Source organism: Thamnophis sirtalis, unplaced genomic scaffold, assembly GCF_051295495.1.
Source record: "Thamnophis sirtalis isolate CommonGarterSnake01/CBP01778 unplaced genomic scaffold, rThaSir2_p1.2 scaffold_4, whole genome shotgun sequence".
Classification (NCBI taxonomy): domain Eukaryota; kingdom Metazoa; phylum Chordata; class Lepidosauria; order Squamata; family Natricidae; genus Thamnophis; species Thamnophis sirtalis.
The window spans coordinates 55714499-55735387 of record NW_028261384.1 but is presented as its reverse complement, the minus strand read 5'-3'; the positions used below and the strand labels follow the sequence as shown (position 1 = coordinate 55735387).

Below are 20889 nucleotides of genomic sequence, written 5' to 3'. Positions count from 1 at the left end.
AAGCAGATGTGGAGTTGATGGAAGCCAGGCGCAGATGCATCCAGGAGCTGGTTGCTCATTCGGACAGAGCGTAGAGAGCGGTGTCTCCATTGAGGAGCGAGGTTTCGGTCCAGGAGGAAAAGGAGTAGAAGGAAACGGAGCTTTCTGATGATGAAGGTTTGGCGCCCGATGTCCCCACGTTTGTGGGTTTGTTTCCTTGCTGTTCAAGACCAGACGTACTGCAGCTGTCGAGACGGAGGCTGACAAGCTGAAGGAGAAGGAGTTGGCGATTGAGGCTTCGACATCAAAGAAGGCTCCGTGGAAGTGGGGTTTCTTCGTGGAGCCTGCGGCACGGAAGGAGGAAATTCCTGCACCGAAGCTATTTCTCGATGTCATTCAGAAGCAGTGGGCCAAGCCAGGTACCTTCCCCACCCCAGGTGGTAATGACAGGTGCTTCAATAATGCGGAGCCTGATTTTTTTCAAGCTCTGCACAGGATGCTCATGTGGCTGCCTTGGCATCCCCGGCACCCATGGTAGCTAGTGATGTGACAGACAACTTAAAGGCGGAAGATAAGAGGACTGAACTTTGTGTAAGACCTTTCTTGCAGCAACATGGGCGATTAAGGCTGCCTTCCTTGTATCCTTATTCAACCGTGCCATGCTGATGTGGCTTAAACAGATGCAGGAGCATGTGCTGCACATGATATGAGGTTGCTACAGGATATCAGCAAGGTCATCGCTGCGACACAGTTTTCGGCTGATGCGACCCTGAATAATGCTAAGTTTGCCTCCAGAGCTCTTTCCTCTTCTGTTTCAGCTAGAAGGATGATGTGGCTCCGGAATTGGCAGGCGGTTGCTAAGGCAAAGTGGAGGCTGGCAGCAGGCCCATATACAGGGAAGAATCTGTTTGGTGAAATCTTGTACCCGATTCTTATTGAGGATAAGAACAAATGTAAGGTTTTGCCTGCCACGAGTGAGACACAGGAACATAGGTTTATACCTTGCACATGTAGGACACCCTATAGGAGTGCTGATACTGATTATCATTACCAGCCTAGAGGATATCAGTTGCGTCAGGACAGGGGGCATGATAGGTCTTCATACACCGATAGGTCCTGGTTTCAGCCCCAGAGTGAGCAGCTCTTTCGGAGGGGGGGGCAGATGCCTCTTCCACAGGAATAAATGAGTGGGCCTCGGTGGCCCCCATTGGTAGCCGGTTGGCGTTGTTTGCCAACTGGTGGGAGAGCATTATATCAGGTCTCTGGGTCCTCGCTACTGTTAGATTTGGACTATGGCTGGACCTTTGCAAAAACGGGGTACACAGAGGGTTTGGGAGAGCTGCAGAGGGCTCCTGGGGGCTGGGGAGGGCAAAACCTTTTTTTTTTCTTGTTTACCTCTTCTAAATCTTGGTGCATCTTATAATCTAGTGCATCTTAAAGTCTGAAAAATACTGTAGATGCTCCTGAATTGTAACACTTCAGGATGCAAGTGGGAGATGTGTTTACATATGAAAAAAGTTCATTTGTATATTATTCTTGACAATAAGAATGAAGCCTTGATTGGTCTTTATAGAATTATCAATGACTTGCAAACTATCCACCAGGAGGGTTTTTTCATTGTGATAGGGGATTTCAATCATATTAACTTGAAAGCAGCCCTCCCTAGTTTCCATCAATATGTGGACTTTACCACTAGGGGTGGGGACATCCTGGACTTAGCTTACTCTGACATCGATAAAGCATTTAAGGCTGCCCTCACCTTCTTTTTGGCTCCTCAGATCCTCTGTGATGCTTATGCCAGCATATAAGTCTTTATTAATTAGAGAGAGACCAATTAGAAAACAAGTGAATGTGGCCAGCAGGAGCTATGGAAGCTCTGCAAGATTAATTGAAACATATTTAATTGAAACTTATTTAAAGAGGCTGCAATGAATGGATAATATACTGATGTGAATGAATATACTTCTACTGTGTCTGCTTATATGCAAAAACATATGAGGATGACAGTGTTCTTAAGACTTTTGTCATACAAGCAAAGCGAAATCTTGGATATCTCAGAAGGTCCATGTGATGTTGAAAGTGAGAAACACCACTTTCAAATCAGGTGATGTCACAGCACTTAGAATAGCAAGAGCTGATTTGAGATGTGTTATAAAAACAATAAAGCAGGCCTATAGTCAAAAAGTACAGAATTTTTTTCAAGATCCTATGGATCTGAAACATATGTGGCAAAGTATTTGGATTATTATGACACCCTGACATGTAAGGGTGACACGGGTTCACTAAACAAGCTAAATATGTTTTTTGGATGGTTTGAGGCCACAAACAATGTTCTAGCAAGGAAGACCGTTCCCCTCCCTGATGAGCAGGCACTCAGGTTTGATACAACTGCTGTTCAGGAGGTCCTGCAGAAAGTCAATACTCGAAAAGCTGTGGATCTTGATAATATCCCTGGGCAAATAGTGTGTTGACCAGCTGGCCACTGTTCTCACAGGCACCTTCAGTTTCTTGCTGCATCAGGCCATGTTTCCATCATGTTTTAAGGCTGCCATCATTGTACCCAAAAAAATTATTATTACATGCCTTAATGATTACCATGAGTTACACTCACTTCCATTATGATAAAGTGTTTTGAGAGATTGGTAAAGGACTATATGGTTTCTGCCTTCCCCCTACATTGGATTTGTTATAGTTTGCCTATTGGAAGAACCGCTCTATAGATGATGCTCTTTCCTATGTGCATAATCTTCCATTGGCACCTGGAGGAGAAGAATACTCATGTGCAAATGCTATTTATTGGTTTTAGTTTGGTGTTCCAACACAATCATTCCTCAGCATTTGGTGAACAAACTGAGCCTATTAAGTGTTAATACTCCTTTATGTAATAATGGATTTTCTTATTGAGAGACCCTAGTTTGTGCGAGTTGGAAGTAAAGTCTCTAACTCTATCTCCTTGAGTACAGGTACGAGCCCACAGGGCTGTGTCTTGTGGCCGCTACTATTTACCTTGATGACCCATGACCGCTGTGCCAAATCTGCTATGCCTCATATGGTGAAGTATGTGGATGACACGGCAGTGGTGGGTCTTATCCGAGATGACAATGAAGATGCTTATAGGGAAGAGGTGAAGGCTCTGGTGGACTCGTGCAATAAAAGTAACCTGGTTCTAAATGTTAATAAAACAAAGGAGATCATCATAGATTTTAGAAAGAGCCGGCATGGTCATACTCCACTCAGTATCAAGGATGCAGCTGTAGAGGTGGTGAGCAGTATTAAATATCTATGGGTGCAGATAACTAATAGTATGAACTTGTCTCTCAACCCATCATCCTTAATGAAGTGTACAAATCAGCATCTGCATTTCCTGCATCAGATGAGGGGAGCACATCTTTTTTCTGTCCTGACCACTTTTTACAAAGGCACAATTGAGAACATCACTGTTTGGTTTGGTGGCTGCAGGTGTTTCAGAGAGAAAGTCCATTCTGAGAGTGGTAAGGACAGCAGAGAAGATTATAAGAAGCTCACTTCCTGTTATTCAGGATATTGCTCATAAGTGCTGTGTGCTTAGAGCTCAAAGAATTGTTAGAGACCAACACACCCACTACACGTTCTGTTTCTGTTGCTCCCCTCTGGGAGCAGGTTTTGAAGTATTTCTAGCAGGACTGCTAGATTGTGGAGCCACATGTAGCTATTTCATCCCTGTGCTGTGACTCCCTGTCGCTGGCTTGCTCCACAATTGATAGGGTTAGGGTTAGGGCTTTTGGTTAGAATAGGTAGAGGAAAAAGGACACCATGCTAGGAGGAGACTATGATGGAGGAACCAGACTTCCTGTTGGCAGAGGAAAAAGGATGCCGCGCTAGGAGGAGACACTATTGTGGGGGAACCAGACTTCCAGTAGTCTCCAGAATTGAATTGGCGGCGGGGGGGGGGGGGGGCTTTTGATTAGGACCTTTGTGGCTCTTTGAGTGTTTAAGGTTGCCAACCCCTGGCTTAAGTGAATGTTTTGTAATATGAGACAGCATTTAAACATTGCTGTCTTATAACATGATTTTATTGGCTTGCTTAATAAGAAAAGATTTTCTCTGTGGTAAGATTTTGGCTTTGGAGATAATTTGATTTTAATGTGTTGCTATGCAAAATTATTTTATGTTCATGGTTGGCTCATAATTTTGTTATTCTAAGATCCTTTTCATAAATACTATTATCAAGCTTAATGTTTCTTATTCTATGCTTTCGCATTTGATTTTTGTTTCTTAAGTGAAGAATTTTGTATATACCTCTGTTAAATTCCATCATTCTATCATTTTTCTGTCATATTAATTTCTCCTATCAATTCTATTTTACCTCAATATTTATTTTCTAGGATATTAATTACCCAATTAACTACCCAATTGAGACTGTTGACATTTAATAGGAATTGTTTCCAATTCAAGTCTTTTAATAAAAATGTTGGAATATAAGCTTTGTGGTACCTTAGTTTGATGAAAAACCATTAATAATCACTATTTGATTTTTGAGACAGTTGTGTTTCTTCTAAGTGATTGTTTTGCCATCTGGCACACATAACATTCAGAACACTGAAGATTAAGAGATTTGCCCTGGGTTTTTAAAATTGTTCTTAAATCTACTCTTTACACATGTTAAATTCCATAGATGTCACTTTCTGCTTTCTCATTGAAAGGCTGTGGCCTACCCTTCATCTTGAACCATTAACTGTCAGCTATGTGAAATATCTGATTAATGAAGAATGCAAAAGTGCAAGTCTGAAGCTGACCAAAGAACAGGTATTGCTGCTTCATAAATACTAATTCTTTATCTTTCTACTTACCAGACTTAATTATAAATGTTTCAAATTAAAAAGAGAAATAATTACTTTTATCTCATATAAGTTTAAAGAAAAAAATCAAAATGTTCAGCGCCGAAAATGGATAGCTCAAGCTTTAAAATGTATGAAAGACAACAAAGCCCTATTTATAATAGCAGGTTATTTACCATTGAAATTATGCTTGTTCCATTGCTTGCTATTATGATTAGTATGCTTATCTGGAGCTTATCTTCTCCAGATTATAGTTGTGAGCTTTAGATTTTAAACTGCGTAATACATGATTGTGAATAGGTAAGGAGGTTTAGCAAAATCAAGTAACATTTCAATAAAGTTCTTGATGTATCATTTTCATTCTGCAGTAAGTTTGAGAATGTATGCAAGAAGTATTTTCATTATGATCCTCTAAATACTGATGTTTTGTTCTAAAAATCCTCAACCCTCGTTATATTAGTATGATTTTCTAAAAATCATAGTGTGAAGTTTCCAAAAGATGACCTAATTAATTTACGAGCCTCGAGACAAAGTTCAAAAGAAATTCATTCATTTATTAGGATCAATATTTTGGCATGTTCTTCTGTGAAGCTGAAACTGATATCTGGTTAATGGTCTTTGCACTTTACTCCTAACTCTCCCCTCCCTCAGTCTGTGTCATAAATCATATCCACCAACGTGGTTGTAGAAATATGAGATCCGACTCTGGCCGAAGGTATGCATGGAATCCTCCCTCCAATGTCAACTTGATAATAGTCATAGTAACGCTTTACAAGTTGACACCTAGTTTTAAAAAATCCAGAGTTCCATACTTATGCCCTTGTTTCACTATGTTGGAACTTTGTCTGTAATGCACTTTTTTTATTACTATTTTTTTGTAAAAATATATTTTTGAAATTTTTTTTAATTATATTTTGCTTTGTATAGTTATTTATTTATTTATGAAATTTATTTGTAACAAGGTGACTCATCCGGAAGGCAATAAGTGCAAAGGGCAATTGTATGATTGTGTTGGTGTGATGTTTCTTGAATTCCATATGAACCTATGTATTCATAACAGTTTTCAACATTGTAGACAGATTCATTTTTTTTTGTTTTCTACTCCTTTAGGAGAAGAAGCTTGAGAAATACAGTAATTCTACTTCAACATGCACTGCCCTCTATGTCACTCTTTTGAGCAGAATAATGGCTGGGTATGTTAAATGTGTTGATATGCTATTGCTACTAGAAAGTATAGTTAAAAACCCAGATCCAGTAATATTAGTGCTTGGTATTTTGTCAGGTGGAAAATTCTTTTGTATTTATAATAACAACGCTGGCTGTCTCAACCAAGAAACAGAGATGAGCACTGTGCCCTAGAGTCAGATACTAATGAATAGGAAAACATTTATCTTTAATTCTAATAATCTATTAAATTCAAGCTCTGTAATATACAAGATATTTCTTTTTTGAAAAAAAGAATATCTTATTTGGAAATGAAATAAGTGCTACGTACAATAAAACTTGATTTAATGGATCTCAGTAGAGATTTTGAATTTTATTGTTACAACTTCCAGTTTTTGAACTTTGTCCAAATTTTGGGCAATAACAAACTCTGCCTGAACAACTTGATTAGGGATTATGAAGGTGTCATTCAATACATGTGGTAGCCCAATCTGGCTCCAGGTGCTGCATGGTTGCCATTCCTTAGCAACATGGTCTCCAGACTTAAAGCTGCTGCGAAGATATTTGCACTATGGTTGATTTCACTTTCTTTCCTTCTTCTTCTCTCCCTGATAGCCATCTCATCACCACTGCTGCTGCAATAGCACTGGCACAGAGTCCATGTTTGCGTTGAGCCTCAAAAAATCCATCAATCATTTAACTAACATTAGACTTTAACAGACATCACTTCTCTTAGACAATTGAATCAAGTATTTGGTTCACAGTATTTGTCGTGTAGATGTTTTCTCTACAAAAGATTCATATATACATATTTTTTTTAACAAGAGGCATCTTTTGCTCCATTTATTGACTTGTTTTATTTATTGGCTTCGCTGTAAAAGAACTTAAAAGTCAAATGTTTGCAACTTAGTTTCATCCTGTTAAAGAACATAGATAGCAATTTCTTGTGTTTTTTGTAACTTGTAGCTTTTTTAGATTGATGTCTCTTACTGTTATTTACTACAGTTTTAAGAGTTTTACAGCTGTTGTATCAACCAAGTCATTGCTTGTGAAATCATTTGAGAAGTGCTGTGCTCTCATATGGAGAGAGCATAGCACTTCCCAAATAATTTCACAAACAATGGTTTGGTTGATACAACAGCCTCCCTTAACTCATGATCTCCACATGTATTAAGACCATAATACAAGGAAAAAACCTTATTTTTTTTTAACTTTGTTAGGATCTTTGTCCCAGCTGTGTATAATCATCACAGAAGGCACCACTACTCAATACATTACAATAATTGCAAAGGTTTATTGAATCAAATCTTGAACATCAAGATTTGTTCCTTAAACAGTTCTAGCACAACTAGCTTGAGGTACACATTGCTGATCAGCAATTTCCCAACAAATAAATGCTGACACGTATTTACATGCAGATATGCAATCAGATCGACAGTGTGTAAACTAAATATTCATCAAGCAGTGATTCCTTATGATAGAAAATGTGATTTGTTAGGCAAGTCTGCAAAGAGATTATATTTCATTCAAATTGGATCCTTCCTGACTCAGGTAATCTTTGGTGCCCTTCTAATGAGTAGAATGATTGCTTCTTTATATTCAGTTGTAGTATAGTATTATGTCCGGAGCAAGATAATTAGTTAGCATTATGTTAAATGATAAAAACCTATTTAGGATTACCATTTTGTGTGGATTTAGCCAATTATTTTTGGTATAGCAAACCATGGTTAATCAAACCTTGCCTTAGCCTGATATATAATTCAGCTGTTTAAATATAAGCATTGGAACTACCTTTAACCCTAGGTTAAACTGTCCTCTGATGCATTATGAAATATACAATTAATTTGTTTGACATGATTATGATGTCATATGCGGCAAAAGAATCTGGTAGTTTAATAAGCTACATCAGCTTTTTCTAATCTGTTACTCTCTGATATGTTGTGGGCCTCAAACTTTCTCACTGACACTATATTGGAGAAAGCTGATATATATTATAAATGAAATCATGGAGCCTATATCTTTCTACAGGATATGACTTAGACCTGGGATGGTGAACCTATGGCACACATGCCACAGGTGGCATGTGGAGCCATTTGTCAGGGCACGCGAGGCGTTGCCCTGTCAGCTGGCCAGCTGAATTCAGCCTTTTTTAAAGCCATTTATCGTTCTCTTCAGGCTCCAGAGGCTTTATAGGAGCCTGGGGAGGGCAAAAAGAGCATCCCCCGCCTCCTCCGGAGGCTTCAGGAGCTTCCCTGAAGCCTCCAGAGTGCAAAAAAAACAGCCTTACGGGCAAACCGGAAGTTTGGGGATGGATTTCTGGTTTGCTCGTAGGGTTGGTTTAAGCCCTCTGGAGACTTCAAGCACCTTCAGAGCCTTCCCTGAAGCCTCCAGAGGACGTAGGGTCATTTTTAGTCCTCTCGAGGCTTCAGGGAAGCCTCCTTAAGATCCCTGAAGCCTCCAGAGGGCTTAAACCAGCCCTGCAAGCAAACCAGAAGTGACTTCCGGTTTGCTCATAGGGTCATTTTTGCCCTCCCTGAAGCTTCCTGAGGGCCTCCAGGGGGCGGGAGAAGCTGTTTTTACCCTCCCCAGGATCCTATAAAGCTTCTGGAGCCTGAGAGGGAGAAAAAAGCATGCAAAAAATGGGGGGGGGAGCACCTCTCACGTGCGAATGTGCACTGGGGAGGTTTGCGCATTGCATTGTGGGTGCAGCACGCACATGCACGCCCCTCCTGTGCCCCCCTTATGGCGCACAAGCCAAAAAAAGTTTGCCATCACTGATTTAGACCAGGCACAAAACTGTCACTTTTAATTAGCATCAAATTTTTTCAATCTAAATTATGCTCAAAAATAAGAAAGAATAGAATTGAATAGGATTGAATAGAATTCAATAGAATTCTTTATTGGCCAAGTGTGATTGGACGCACAAGGAATTTGTCTTTCTTGCATATGCTTTCAGTGTACATAAAGAAAAATAAAATACATCCATCAAGAATCATAAGATACAACACTTAGTGATAGTCATGGGTTGCTAATAAGCAATCAAATTGTAGTAGGAAACAAATAAAACAACATAAATTTAAAGTTACAAGCAACATGGTTGTAGTCATGAGTGGGAAGAGATAGGTACTAGGAAGGATGAGAAGAATAATAGTATACAGTCTTAGTAAATAATTTGATAGTGTTGTGGGAATTAGTTGTTTAGTAGAGTGATGGCACTTGGGAAGAAATTGTCCTTGTGTCTAGTTGTTCTGGTGTGCAATGTCCTATAACGTGGTTTTGAGGGTAGAAGTTGAAACAATTTATGTCCAGGATCTGAGGCAGAGGTGGGTTCCTACCAGTTCGCACCTATTTGGTAGAACCGGTTCGTCAAATCTACCGAACTGGTTAGAAGAGGTTCCACTAGTGGGCCCGGAAAGCAGGCCATACCTACAGAAGAGGTTCCAAAATTTTTTGAAACCCACCACTGGTCCTTGGATATGATTATTCTACACTATCATGCTCATATTTATAAAACTCAGTGCCTCTGTGAAAGGTAAGGATGACTACTGCATTTGTGGTGCAATCAGAGCATTGCGTGTGTTGAAGTTGCTTTAATGCAAACCAAAGATGCCTTTTAAAAAACAAGTTTACATCATATTCTTATGCATGCCAGTGTTGTGTGTGAGGTAATTTAAAATGGTTCTGACAAGTGTTGTCGGCATCTTTATATCCGGTCACATGGGCGGCAAGCCACTCCCACAAAGGAGGCCACACCCACAGAGTAGGTTCGAACAATTTTTGAAACCCACCACTGATCTGAGGGATCTGTAGATATTTTTTCAGCCCTCTTTTTGACTCGTGCAGTATACAGGTCCTCAATGGAAGGCAGGTTGGTGGCAATTGCTTTTTCTGCAGTTTTAATTATCCATTGAAGTCTGTTTGGTTGCAGAGCCAAGCCAGATAGTTCTAGAGGTGCAGATGACAGACTCAATAATTCCTCGGTAGAACTGAATTAGCAGCTCCTTGGGCAGTTTGAGCTTTCTATAGAACCTAGAAACTTGAAGGTCTCTACTGTTGTTGATACTGTGTTGTCTAGTATTGTAAGAGGTGGTAGTATAGGAGGGTTTCTCTAAAATCTACCATCATTTCTATGGTTTTGAGTGTATTTAGTTCAAGATTGTTCTGATTGCACCACAAGGCTAGTTGTTCAACTTCCCGTCTGTATGCAGATTCATCGTTGTCTCGAATGAGACTAATCACTGTTGTATCATCTACAAACTTCAGTACTTTAACAGAGGAATCTTTTGAGGTGCAGTCATGGTACATAAAGAGAAGAGAAGTGGAGAGAGCACTTGGGGAGGGATCCTGTGCTAATTGTATAGATCTCTGATGTGATTTTGCCTAGCTTCACCTGCTGCTTCCTGTCTGTTAGGAAGCTTATGGTCCATTTACAAGTGTGGTCAGGTATAGCTAGCTGATTTAGTTTAGTTAGAATTATATCTGGAATGATGGTATTGAATGCTGAGCTGAAGTCTACAAAGAGGACCCTTGCATAGGTCTTTGGATATTCAAGATATTGTAGGATGTGGTGTAGAGTCATATTAATAGCATCATCTGTTGATCTATTTGCTCAGTAGGCAAATTGCAAGGGGTCTAACAGCGGATCCGTGATGGTTTTCAGGTGGGCCAGCACTAACCTTTCAAAGGTCTTCATAACTACAGATGTTACAGCAACTGCTCTGAAATCATTCAGTTCCTTGGTGGAAGATTTCTTTGATACTGGGATGATAGTAGAGCATTTGAAGCAATAAGGAACATAGCACATTTCTAGTGATTTATTAAAGATGTGGGTGAAGATGGGGGCCAGTTGGTCACCACAAGCTTTTAAGCAAGAAGGAGTTATCTTGTCTGGGCCTGGTGCTTTTCCTGGTTTTTGTCTGTGAAATAGACCTTGCACCTCATTCTCTATAATCACAGGGATGGTGGGCCCAATGGGATGGGGTAGGTTGTAGGAAGCATAGCTGTTGTTTATATATTTGAGATGGAGATTGTGGAGATGGGTGGCAGTAGTTTTCTCTCAAACCTACATTCAGGTCATCTGCCAATTGTTGATTTCCTTCAGCATGGGAAGGAGGTTTGCTGTAACCAGTGATATTATTAAGAGTTTTCCATATGTTTTCTGGTTCATTTATTGAGAACTGATTACTTAGCTTTTCAGAGTAGCTTCTTTTTGCTGCTCAGATCTCCCTTGTTAATATGTTTCTGGCCTGATCATATAGCATTCTATCACCTTTTCTGTAGGCTTCCTCTTTGGTACGATGTAGCTGCTTAGATTTAGCTGTGAATCAAGGTTTATTATTACTGTATATTCACAAGTTTCTGGTAATTAACAGGTTAATTAACAGGTTAATTAACAGGTTAATTAACAGGTTTAGTAATTAACAGTTAATTTACAGGTTTATTAACTGTTCTTATTTATATTATATTTATATTGGGGCTTGCTTTGCTTTAGCACAGTAAACACTAAGCTAACTTTAGATATCTTTTGGTTAGTAAATTCAAATGTTTTATTTAGATTAAATTTTCATTTTGTTGTTTCCCTGAAGAATTTCTGCCTGATGTCTCACCCTTAAAAATTAAGACTGATTGAGCTCTTTGGGATAAAACGTATCTTAGAGGCAACTTATTTGCCAAAAGTATAGCCATATTTTCATCTCTCCTCCCTTTATCTCCCTTGTTAACAAAATGTGGCATGCATTAGCAGTTGCTCTTATGTATTATTTATTTATTTTATTCAATTTCTCCCATGTCAAACAGGTGACTTTAGATTATGAACCATCATTATCATTTGAGCTTTAGTTGTGAAGATTTATGATTCTTAATACTTGCCTATTTCAAGTGAAAATTCAAATGTATTGTTTATTATCCTTTTAAATATTTTTTATTATACAGCACCAAAAGCACAGAAGATATTGATGTACTTCTAGAGAAGTGTTTTGAGTGCCAGGATGTCATGGCTCTTTACCAGCTAGTTTTGAGATCAGTTGAAGAATCCTTGAAAAGTGAAAAGGAGAAAAGGCTCATGAAAGAGGCAAGTTTGAAAGGCTGATTCAGTAGCACATCTAATTTTATGGATATGGCACTTAAGACAGTGTTTTTCAAATTTGACAGCATTACAGTTTGGAGACTATTACTCACAGAATTTAATAGCCACTATGCTGATTTGGGAATTCTGAGAATTAAAGTCAACACATTGTAAAGTTGCCAAGCTGAAAAACACTAATTTAGTATATGAATAATGAAAGGCAAGTAAGTTCATTTTTTCGCTCTTCTAATAAGATGGGAGACTTGTAGCTTCCCTTGTTTCCTGGCAGTCATTGGTATTTTGATTAACATTTTCTGCGGGATTGGACTTAGTAATTTAGAAGTTTTCTTTGCAGTCTAATTCCATGATCATCCAAACCCCTTTGTTTTACATTTGTCTTTCAAAACAGTTATTTCTTTTTAAACTTCAGTTGTATAAGATTCATTATAAACTTGAGATTCATGTTGAAAAATTGATAATAAAAAAAAGAAAATCCAAGAATTTTCAGGAAAAAAAGTAAATATAGTCCCTTGTCTTTGTGATCATTACTTATTTAAGAAATGTTCATCTCACATAAATAACTCTGGGCAGCTAACAGCCAAAATAGTATAATAAAAACACTAAAAATGAAACAAAAAAAATTAAATTAGCCTTTTTTTGTATTCTGCAAAGAAAAATACGGATAATTCTGAACGTATGACCATCTGTTTAGAGACCTTTAGAGTGGCACTAAAAAATTGACATGACCAGATCCCGCATTTATGACCACTGCAGGGTTCTTTTAATCATATGATCCAATTTGGGTAATTGGCAACTGGCATGTATTTATGATAGCTGCAGTGTCCAAGGTTCACTTGTAGTCTTCCCAACTAGTTTATGACAAACAAAGTCAAAGGGCAAAACTGAATTTGTTTAATAATCATGGCAAAAAGTATTGTAAAATTGGACACAGTCATATAATGACTCATTTATCAATAACATGATGAGAAAAGTTGCAGTCCCAATTGTGGCCACAAGTTGAGGACTTACCTGTATTAGGATACTTTGTGATCTCCATATAGAAGATTTTTCTATAAAGGGAAACCCAATAAAGAAATGCATAACAGTAGTTTAATAAAACAGGTCCTGGTTTTCTTAACAGTACTGTTATCTGTCTTGATATTCATGTGGCAGAATCAATAAATACAATAAAATTATTTGTGTGTTTGTTCTGTAGATTCTATGCCTCATCAGTGTTAGTCACAATGGAATCAGTGAATCAGAACTCATGGAACTCTGCCCTGAACTATCATGGGAAATGCTTGCCTCCTTAATTTACAGTATGCACAAAATGTGCATTTTGACATATAGCTGTGGTTTGTTAAGTTTTCAGCATCTTCAGGTATTTTGGCAAAGAAATTAGTTACCTAATAATTTTACTGTATTTACTATATCTACTCAATTGCCAGTTTCTGTTAATGCTTTGGTCAGATTTTTTTAAAAGTTAAAAAGTAACGGATTAATATATCACTATTAATGTAGTTTTTATTTCCTATATTCACACCACTTCCCTATGAGTTTGTTCTTAAGAAAATAAATTATTTTATCCAGTATTGATGGAAAATCTCTCACACAGCAGGCAAGAAATGGCAAGTAAAATTCAGTACATATTTCACTATAATAGCCTAGCATTTGTAAAAACACAGATAGTCCTTGACTTGCAACAATTCATTTAATGACCATTCAAAGTTACAATAGCTCTGAAAAAAGTGACTTTTGACCATGGGTGGGATTCAGCCGGTTCACACCTGTTCAGGTGAACTGGATGTTAATTTTGCAACTGATTCGCTGAACCACAGTTGCAAGGACTGGCTGGCCACGCCCACTCCTCACCTCCCAGGAGTCTCCACATGGCCCGTTCATCATGCCAAGTAAGTGCAGGGCTCCATGGGCCTGTTTCTGGCCTCTGGAGGGCTTCCAGAGCCCGGCAGGCCGTTTTCACCCTCTTGTAGGCTCGAGGAAAACCTCCAGAGCCTGGGGAGAGCGAAAAACAGGCCAACTGAAAGTCCAAAAATGGGGCCATTTCTGGCCTCTGGGGGGCTTCCAGAGCCCAAGGGAGGTTGTTTTTGCCCTTCCGGAGGCTTGAGGAAAGCACCCCCCCCCCCCCCGCCGTGGTACAGGAGGCTGAATAGGCCCACCCAGCAACCGGGCAGAGAACCTGTTGCTAACATTTTTCAATGCCACCCCTTAGACTGTTTTTCATATAACAATATTTGCAGCATCTCCATGAACATGTGATCAAAATTCAGATGCTTGGAAGATGGTTCATATTTATGAACATTGCTGTGTCCTAAGGTTATGTGATCATCTTTAAGAACGTCTGACAAGCAAAGTCAATGGGGAAGCCAGATTCACTTAACATCTAAGTTGCTAACTTATCAACTGCAGTGGTTCACTTTTTTGAGTGGTTCACAATTGAGCCAAGAAAGGTCATAAAATGGAGCAAACCTCATTTAACAAATGTCTTGCTTAACAACAAAATGTTGGGCTCAATTGTTTTGTAAGTCAAGGACTACCTCTACCTGCATAAACCTGGGTTTTTCTTTTATTTCCTGGGAAATGATTTGCTGATTACCGTTTATTATTCTCATTGGAAAGTTACACTTATTGCAGGTATTCTCTAGGTTCCTTTGTTTAATCAGTGTCATCTGTGGACCCAGCAAACACATCTTCTCTGTAGTAATGTTCTGGAATTCTGGAATCCCCACAGATCCAGAGAAGCTCTTGTTTGCTATAGTTTAGAATGGCGGTCCCCAACCTTTGCTGCTTGGTGGCCTGGGTATGGGGAGGAACCGGACTACATGAGCAGTAGGCTGTGTGTGCAGATACACAGCTTGACTTGCGTGATTGGCAGGTTGGCATGCACACACATGGACGCGCAGCATTTGCAAGTTCAGCTGTGCGCATGTGCCCACATGTGCCGGCCTGTTGCTCGTGCAAGTTGACCTGTGCATGCTGGCCCACAGCTCGCACAGGCCCCTTCCGAATAGGTAATGGGCTGCAGCCCAGAGGTTGGGGACCCCTAATTTAGAAGAATCATAAAAACCTGGTTGTTCATCCAGGCCTTTGGCAGACAGTGTGAGATGTGCTTAATTTATTTTTCTTTTCTAAGTAATTGATTATATCATAATTTTTTTATATTTGAATGTTAGGAACTTCTCAGAGGCATTGAGTTGGGCAGCATGCATGTTTATTAATATGTTTATTTGTTACTATTGTTACACAATAGAACTAGTGTTTCTTTTCAGGCTTGGGATACAGTGAAATTGGAATATATAGGAGGAAGTCAGAATGGTTTTGCCTCTCACAGAGAAAAATTGATAGACTATTTTACCAGGCAACTGAGGTAAGATTTTTAGATTATGAGATACAGAAATGATTTAGTTACTATGTAAATGATGAAGGTAGCTTTGGTTATAACTGCTTTGTTGTCAGCAGGATTTCTCATCAGAAAATTTATCCAGCTCAGATTTTGGTATCCATGATAAATGGCTTCACATAGTCACAATTTGGAGCATGTTTTGGGAAATTTTAAGCATGCAAAATATGGCAGCTTTTAAGTACACATATTTTTTCACATTCTTCTTATCTGCAGTTTCATTATCTGTGATTGATTGCTGTAAGAAGATAAAAACTATGAATATTATGTTTGTCCTACATATTACACACCAAGTAGTTGTAGTTTAAATATTAAATGATAGGGCAGCTAAAGGACTATGGTATAACTCAGGAACCCCATATTTTAAATCTCATTTTCACCACTATCTCATTTTGTTATTTGTTTGTTTGTCTGTCTATTTCTTTAATTGGATTTTGCACCAGCTTAAATCTAGTGGACTTTGCGGTACCTCTATGTAGAATGCATTGCACAGTTCAAGCAAGCAGTTGAGGACTGGATCTCTCTCATTCCCTATCAACACTGATTGGGGCTGGCCTTGGAGGAAGCAGCTAAACTAGTGTAAAAATATGCCGCCCAGCCCTAATTCACATAATTGATCCAAATGGATAACATGGTTGAGAGTATTGAAAGATGATATATTTTAGTAGAATATTTTAGTAGAACTTTTTCTGTGTTATGTTGTTTTCCCAGGCAGGACATTCCTCCCCCACTTCTCTTTTTATATGTTAGTTGTGATTCACCAATAGAAGAAACTTCTTAATTTTGTTTTCTCTGGTCTTTTTTTACATTATCACTACAAATTGAAAAAAAATACATGTAGAAAGAACAGATATATATTTCATGTTCAAATAAATGCTTTTGTAAAATAGTATTATAATTCTATTGTAACTTACATAATTACTTCCATTTCCTTGCAATTTACTTTCTTACCTATTCTTCCACTACAACCACCCTAGTGGAGAACGAATGACATGGAGGAGTGCAGATGAATTGCCCTGGTTGTTCCAGCAACAAGGGGATAAGCAGAAGTTACATAAATGCTTATTGAATCTCTCTATATCTCAGAATCTTTATAAAAGGTAAGAATGAAGTATTTAGATGATGGCTTTGTTTGTAGGTTTCTGGTAACAAGATTTTTTAAAAAAAATCATGGAATCCTATTGAATTAAATAACAAAGGGTATAGGTCTAATTATGCATTTTGGTTATTCAGAGCAAAAATTAGTAAAAGAATTCTTCCCAAATCATCTAAATGTCATATTGGTATATTTTTTCTTTATTACAGTTCAAAAGTTATGTCCTGTTGCCCTTGTCAGGGATTTTGTTTTAGACTGGAAAGGGAAATAAAGAGCTCTTTGTTCTGTTTCGTATCATATATCTAAAATGTACAGAGGGAGATAATTTGCTGAATAATATATAAAAGGTAAACAATCTGGTGGCCTCTTGATGATTTGGACCTTGTTTTTGTTAACTACAAATACCATAATAACTCAGAATAGGTTGTGGGAACTGCATTTCAGAATATTTCAAGGGCTGATTCACAGATTGCTGATACCTGCTGTTCATGCGGGTGGGAGACTGTACCAAAGACAAGTTTTGGTTTACTGTGGTGCTTCTTCTGTGTTGTAACTCCTTCATCCTTTTGCTTAACTAGGAGAATTCAGTTCAGTGAGCAAAGCATGCTGTTTTTATGGAGGAAATGTCAGTTTCAGTCTCTGGAAAATACAATTTTAAAATGCCTAGAAGTAGAGATCACTGTCCTGTGGGATGGATAGTAATGCCTGAGTAACATGTTTGTGTATGTTTTTGATTCAAAATATAAATATCTGTTAATTCTGGCTTCAAACTGGATTTAAGTAAGCAATAAACCAAGAGCTCCCATTCAGATATTTTAAAAACCGATAGAACATTAAGAAAAGCAGGGGTTAGAGTTAGGGGTTAGGAGCACTGCTGATCCCGAAGAGATCAGCAGATCAAAGGGGATACTCTGTAGACCCTGGATGATAAGGCAAATCCCCTGTGGATAGGAGAAACCCCCTAAACGAGCGAAGAAATATCCTACCTTTTGGTTAGGACCTTAGCAGTGGCGGCCGCATTGAAGGAAGAACAGAGATAGAAGCAGTTGAAATCGGATGCTTGTTATTATTGCTGACAATCCAGAGAGGAGAGCAACGCGAAACTGGCAGAGAGGGTGTGCTGGAAGAAGTAGCTGGGAGAGAGGCTGTTTTTACAGTACAATTTTGCCGAGAAGGAGCGGAGCAGAGACACTGTGTTAGAATGGACAGGAAGGGACAGCTGGAAGAGCCTAAAGATCAACCACAGTAAGAACGAAAACCTGACATGGACTCCAGAAGATAAAAGTTGCTGAAAAGAGTTGGAAGGTTCAAAGAAGTGACTGCTTAATAGGCGGGTTGATAAACGGAGTTCCCTTTTCTTTCTGCTCACCAGTCCTTCTGCTGCTGTGTTGAACTTTTAAGCCTTTGGTATTTATCTGACTAGGAGCTTGGAACAGAGATCTGTCTGGAAATAGACTTTTGCTTTGTGGATATTAACTGTGATACCAAGGAGAGAGTGACACCTAGTGGACTGTAAATTTGAATGGTGAAGCTTGTCGTAAGAGAACATAGAGAGACTAATTACAGAAGTGAATACTTGTATAACTGATAAAATTGAGAAACATTTATTGATATAAGATAAGAGTGTGATATATAAATTTATAATATATATTAATCAAATTAATTAAATAGAATACTACATAGGAATGTTTAAGTATTGAAAGGTGATATCAAAGAAGATTAATAGTTGAATTGTTGCTGAATAGTGGATTATACAATTATTTATATTATTGATATTACTGATAAAGTATAAACAAGGTTAAAGTTATAGCCAATTGTGGGCAAGGACAAATAGGGGTTTAAAAATGGCAACCTCAGTAAAATTAGGGGAAAAGACCATACCCAATGTGAGTTCAGCAACACCCCCCTCCTCAAACCAAAGGTCAGTCGAGAGTGTGTGGGGGTTGGAGAAAGCTGAAAAGATGACAGAATCAGCGGGACCAGCACCAACGATGCAGAACATGCAATCGATGCTCCAATTGATACAGGAGACTTTGGCAAAAAGCCAAGAAGAGTCAAGGAAGAATCATAAAGAATTAAAAAATGAAATGGGGGAATTGAAAGGAACTATCAAGAATGTAGATGATAAAGTCGAAAAGATACAGAATGCCTTAGCAATCAATGAACAGAAAATTCAATGTATGGAAGAAAAAATACAACACTCAGATCAGAAGATGGGAAAGATGGAAATAGAATATAGACAACTTAATAAGGAATTAGAATTATCAATAATCCGACTTGAAAACAAAAAAGCGGCATTCTACCTAAGATTTCAAAACATACCGGAAGAGAAGGAGGAAGACCTGGAAAAAAAAAATGATTAATACCCTCACTGAATTTCTGCAAAAAAAAGAACAGGAAGTGAGAGGGAATATTGATGAGGCTTAAAGGGTGAATACTAACTACCACTGTTCCCTCTAAGGTGCGCGGCTGCGCGGCCGCGCATGTGGAAAGAAACCCCCGCGCAGCAGTTTCTAACTGCCGCGCAGAGATTTCTACCAAAGCAAACATGGGGAAGTCCTTTGCAGGCGGCTAGAACTGGCCGCCCACAAAGGACCTCCCCAGACTTGTTTTGATGAGCCGCCCGTGGCAGTGGTGCCTCTCACTCCACACGGAGCACCTGAGCTGACCCCCGCGTTATCCCTCCCCCTTCCTCCTCTGCCGTGCTTTTCAGGCCGCGGGAGCTAGTAGGAAAGCGGCAGAGGTGGAGGCGGCGGCAGGGATAACCCAGAGCCCAGCTGAGGTGCTCTGAGTGGAGGGGGAGGCACCACCGCCGCTGCCATGGGCGGGGGCGCCAGCGGGAGCTTTGCCGGCTTCACCGGCAAAGAAGGAGAAGAAGCAAGAGGACTGGCGGCTTTGCAATGCAACCCCCTGGTCCCGCCGGCCGCGGATTTGATTCGGCGTAAGCAGGGGCCGAACACATGCTGCGCCGACTTTGCGCCGCGTCTTTGCTGTGAGGCGGAGTAATTCAATAACCCCCCCAAAGAACGTGTGTGTGTGTGTGTGTGTGTGATTCCACTTGATGAATGGTGGTAGAAAAAGTATACGAATTGCGAATTGGATCAAAATTGGTGGCCAAAGGAGTGGAGGGAGGGAGGGAGGGAGGGAAGGAAGGAAGGAAGGAAGGAAGGAAGGAAGGAAGCCCTGCCCCCTGTGAAAAAAACTGAAGATGGAGCAGTGAATGAATAAACCATAAAGGCAACAAACAGTTAATGCATAAGTAAGCTGAGGAGCAAGTTCTCAACTAAGGAAGCAATATAAGAAAGAAATATAAAAAGCTCAATATGCCAAAACACTTATTTTAATCTTCATTTAATTACTTGTATTATAGTCTGATGTAACATCTTTTTAAACTTAACGTTAGTTAGAAAAGATAGGGTACAAAACTTAAATAATAAAAAAATTGTACATTCATTTTGAAAAATAAATGCAAGACTTGATTAATTTCATATCTTTATTTAAAATAGTTTTGGCATGGCATATGATTTTATTGACTCAGTTGGAAATGATGTGGATGTTGTATCTGATTCTGAGGTATATATATTCTTAAGTAACATAACATATAGCATATTGTCCAAACTTGCTAGACTATTTAATTGATCTTACTACTTTAAAGCGGGAGAGTTTCATGATAAATTATTTTATTACATTTATGTTGCATTTATATATTACATTTATTACATTTATATTCCACATTATATATTTGTATTGTTATTTTAGTGTTTATTGTCAATTTTGATAGATATTATATTGATATATCAATACTGATTTTAATCATACTAAATAACAATTACTGCTATTATTTATCAGCATTAAATATTTACAGTTTTTAATATTGAGTTAGTCATATTTTAGAATAATAGCATTATCTTTTAATAGGATAATTGGCAAAATCTAATTCAAATGTGATGGGTTGCATTCCAAAGGTATGTGAGAGGACAGGTTGCCTGCAAAATGCCAGGACTCAGGACCCTGTTGGTGCCATGTCTCTGTCTAGCCAGTCTAACAATCTAAAAGCTGAGCAGAGAGCCTTTTTTTTGTCAGGTTGAGCGGAAAAGTATAGTGTTTGAGTGGCACTTTTCATGCCTGGCATTCCTCAGGCTGAAACCTCACTCGCAATCGGCGCTTGAGGCTTGGAATGTTGCGCAAATGTCCAGCAGACGTGACAGCAGTTCAAACTGTTGCTCTCTTAGGTGCTCAGGCATGAAACTGTGCAGCTCAAACACTATACTTTTCCGCTCATACTGAAAAAAAATTAGAGGGAACATTGCTAACTACGCAAGAAGAAATAGTCTCCCGAGAGAAGTGCATG

At 38.9% G+C, this 20889-nt stretch overlaps 1 protein-coding gene across 2 annotated transcripts in view; it reads left to right on the top strand.

Moving 5' to 3' along the window:
* The window catches only part of NPHP3 (nephrocystin 3), an 81572-nt gene that overhangs the window by 41780 nt on the left and 18903 nt on the right, over nt 1-20889 (top strand). For both annotated transcript variants that reach the window (XM_087712956.1, XM_087712955.1), the window contains exons 14-19: nt 4662-4764; nt 5907-5989; nt 11892-12030; nt 13241-13405; nt 15312-15409; nt 16420-16542. In XM_087712956.1, coding sequence (XP_087569082.1) covers nt 4662-4764; nt 5907-5989; nt 11892-12030; nt 13241-13405; nt 15312-15409; nt 16420-16542 — 711 coding nt within the window. The remainder of the gene's footprint in view (nt 1-4661; nt 4765-5906; nt 5990-11891; nt 12031-13240; nt 13406-15311; nt 15410-16419; nt 16543-20889) is intronic.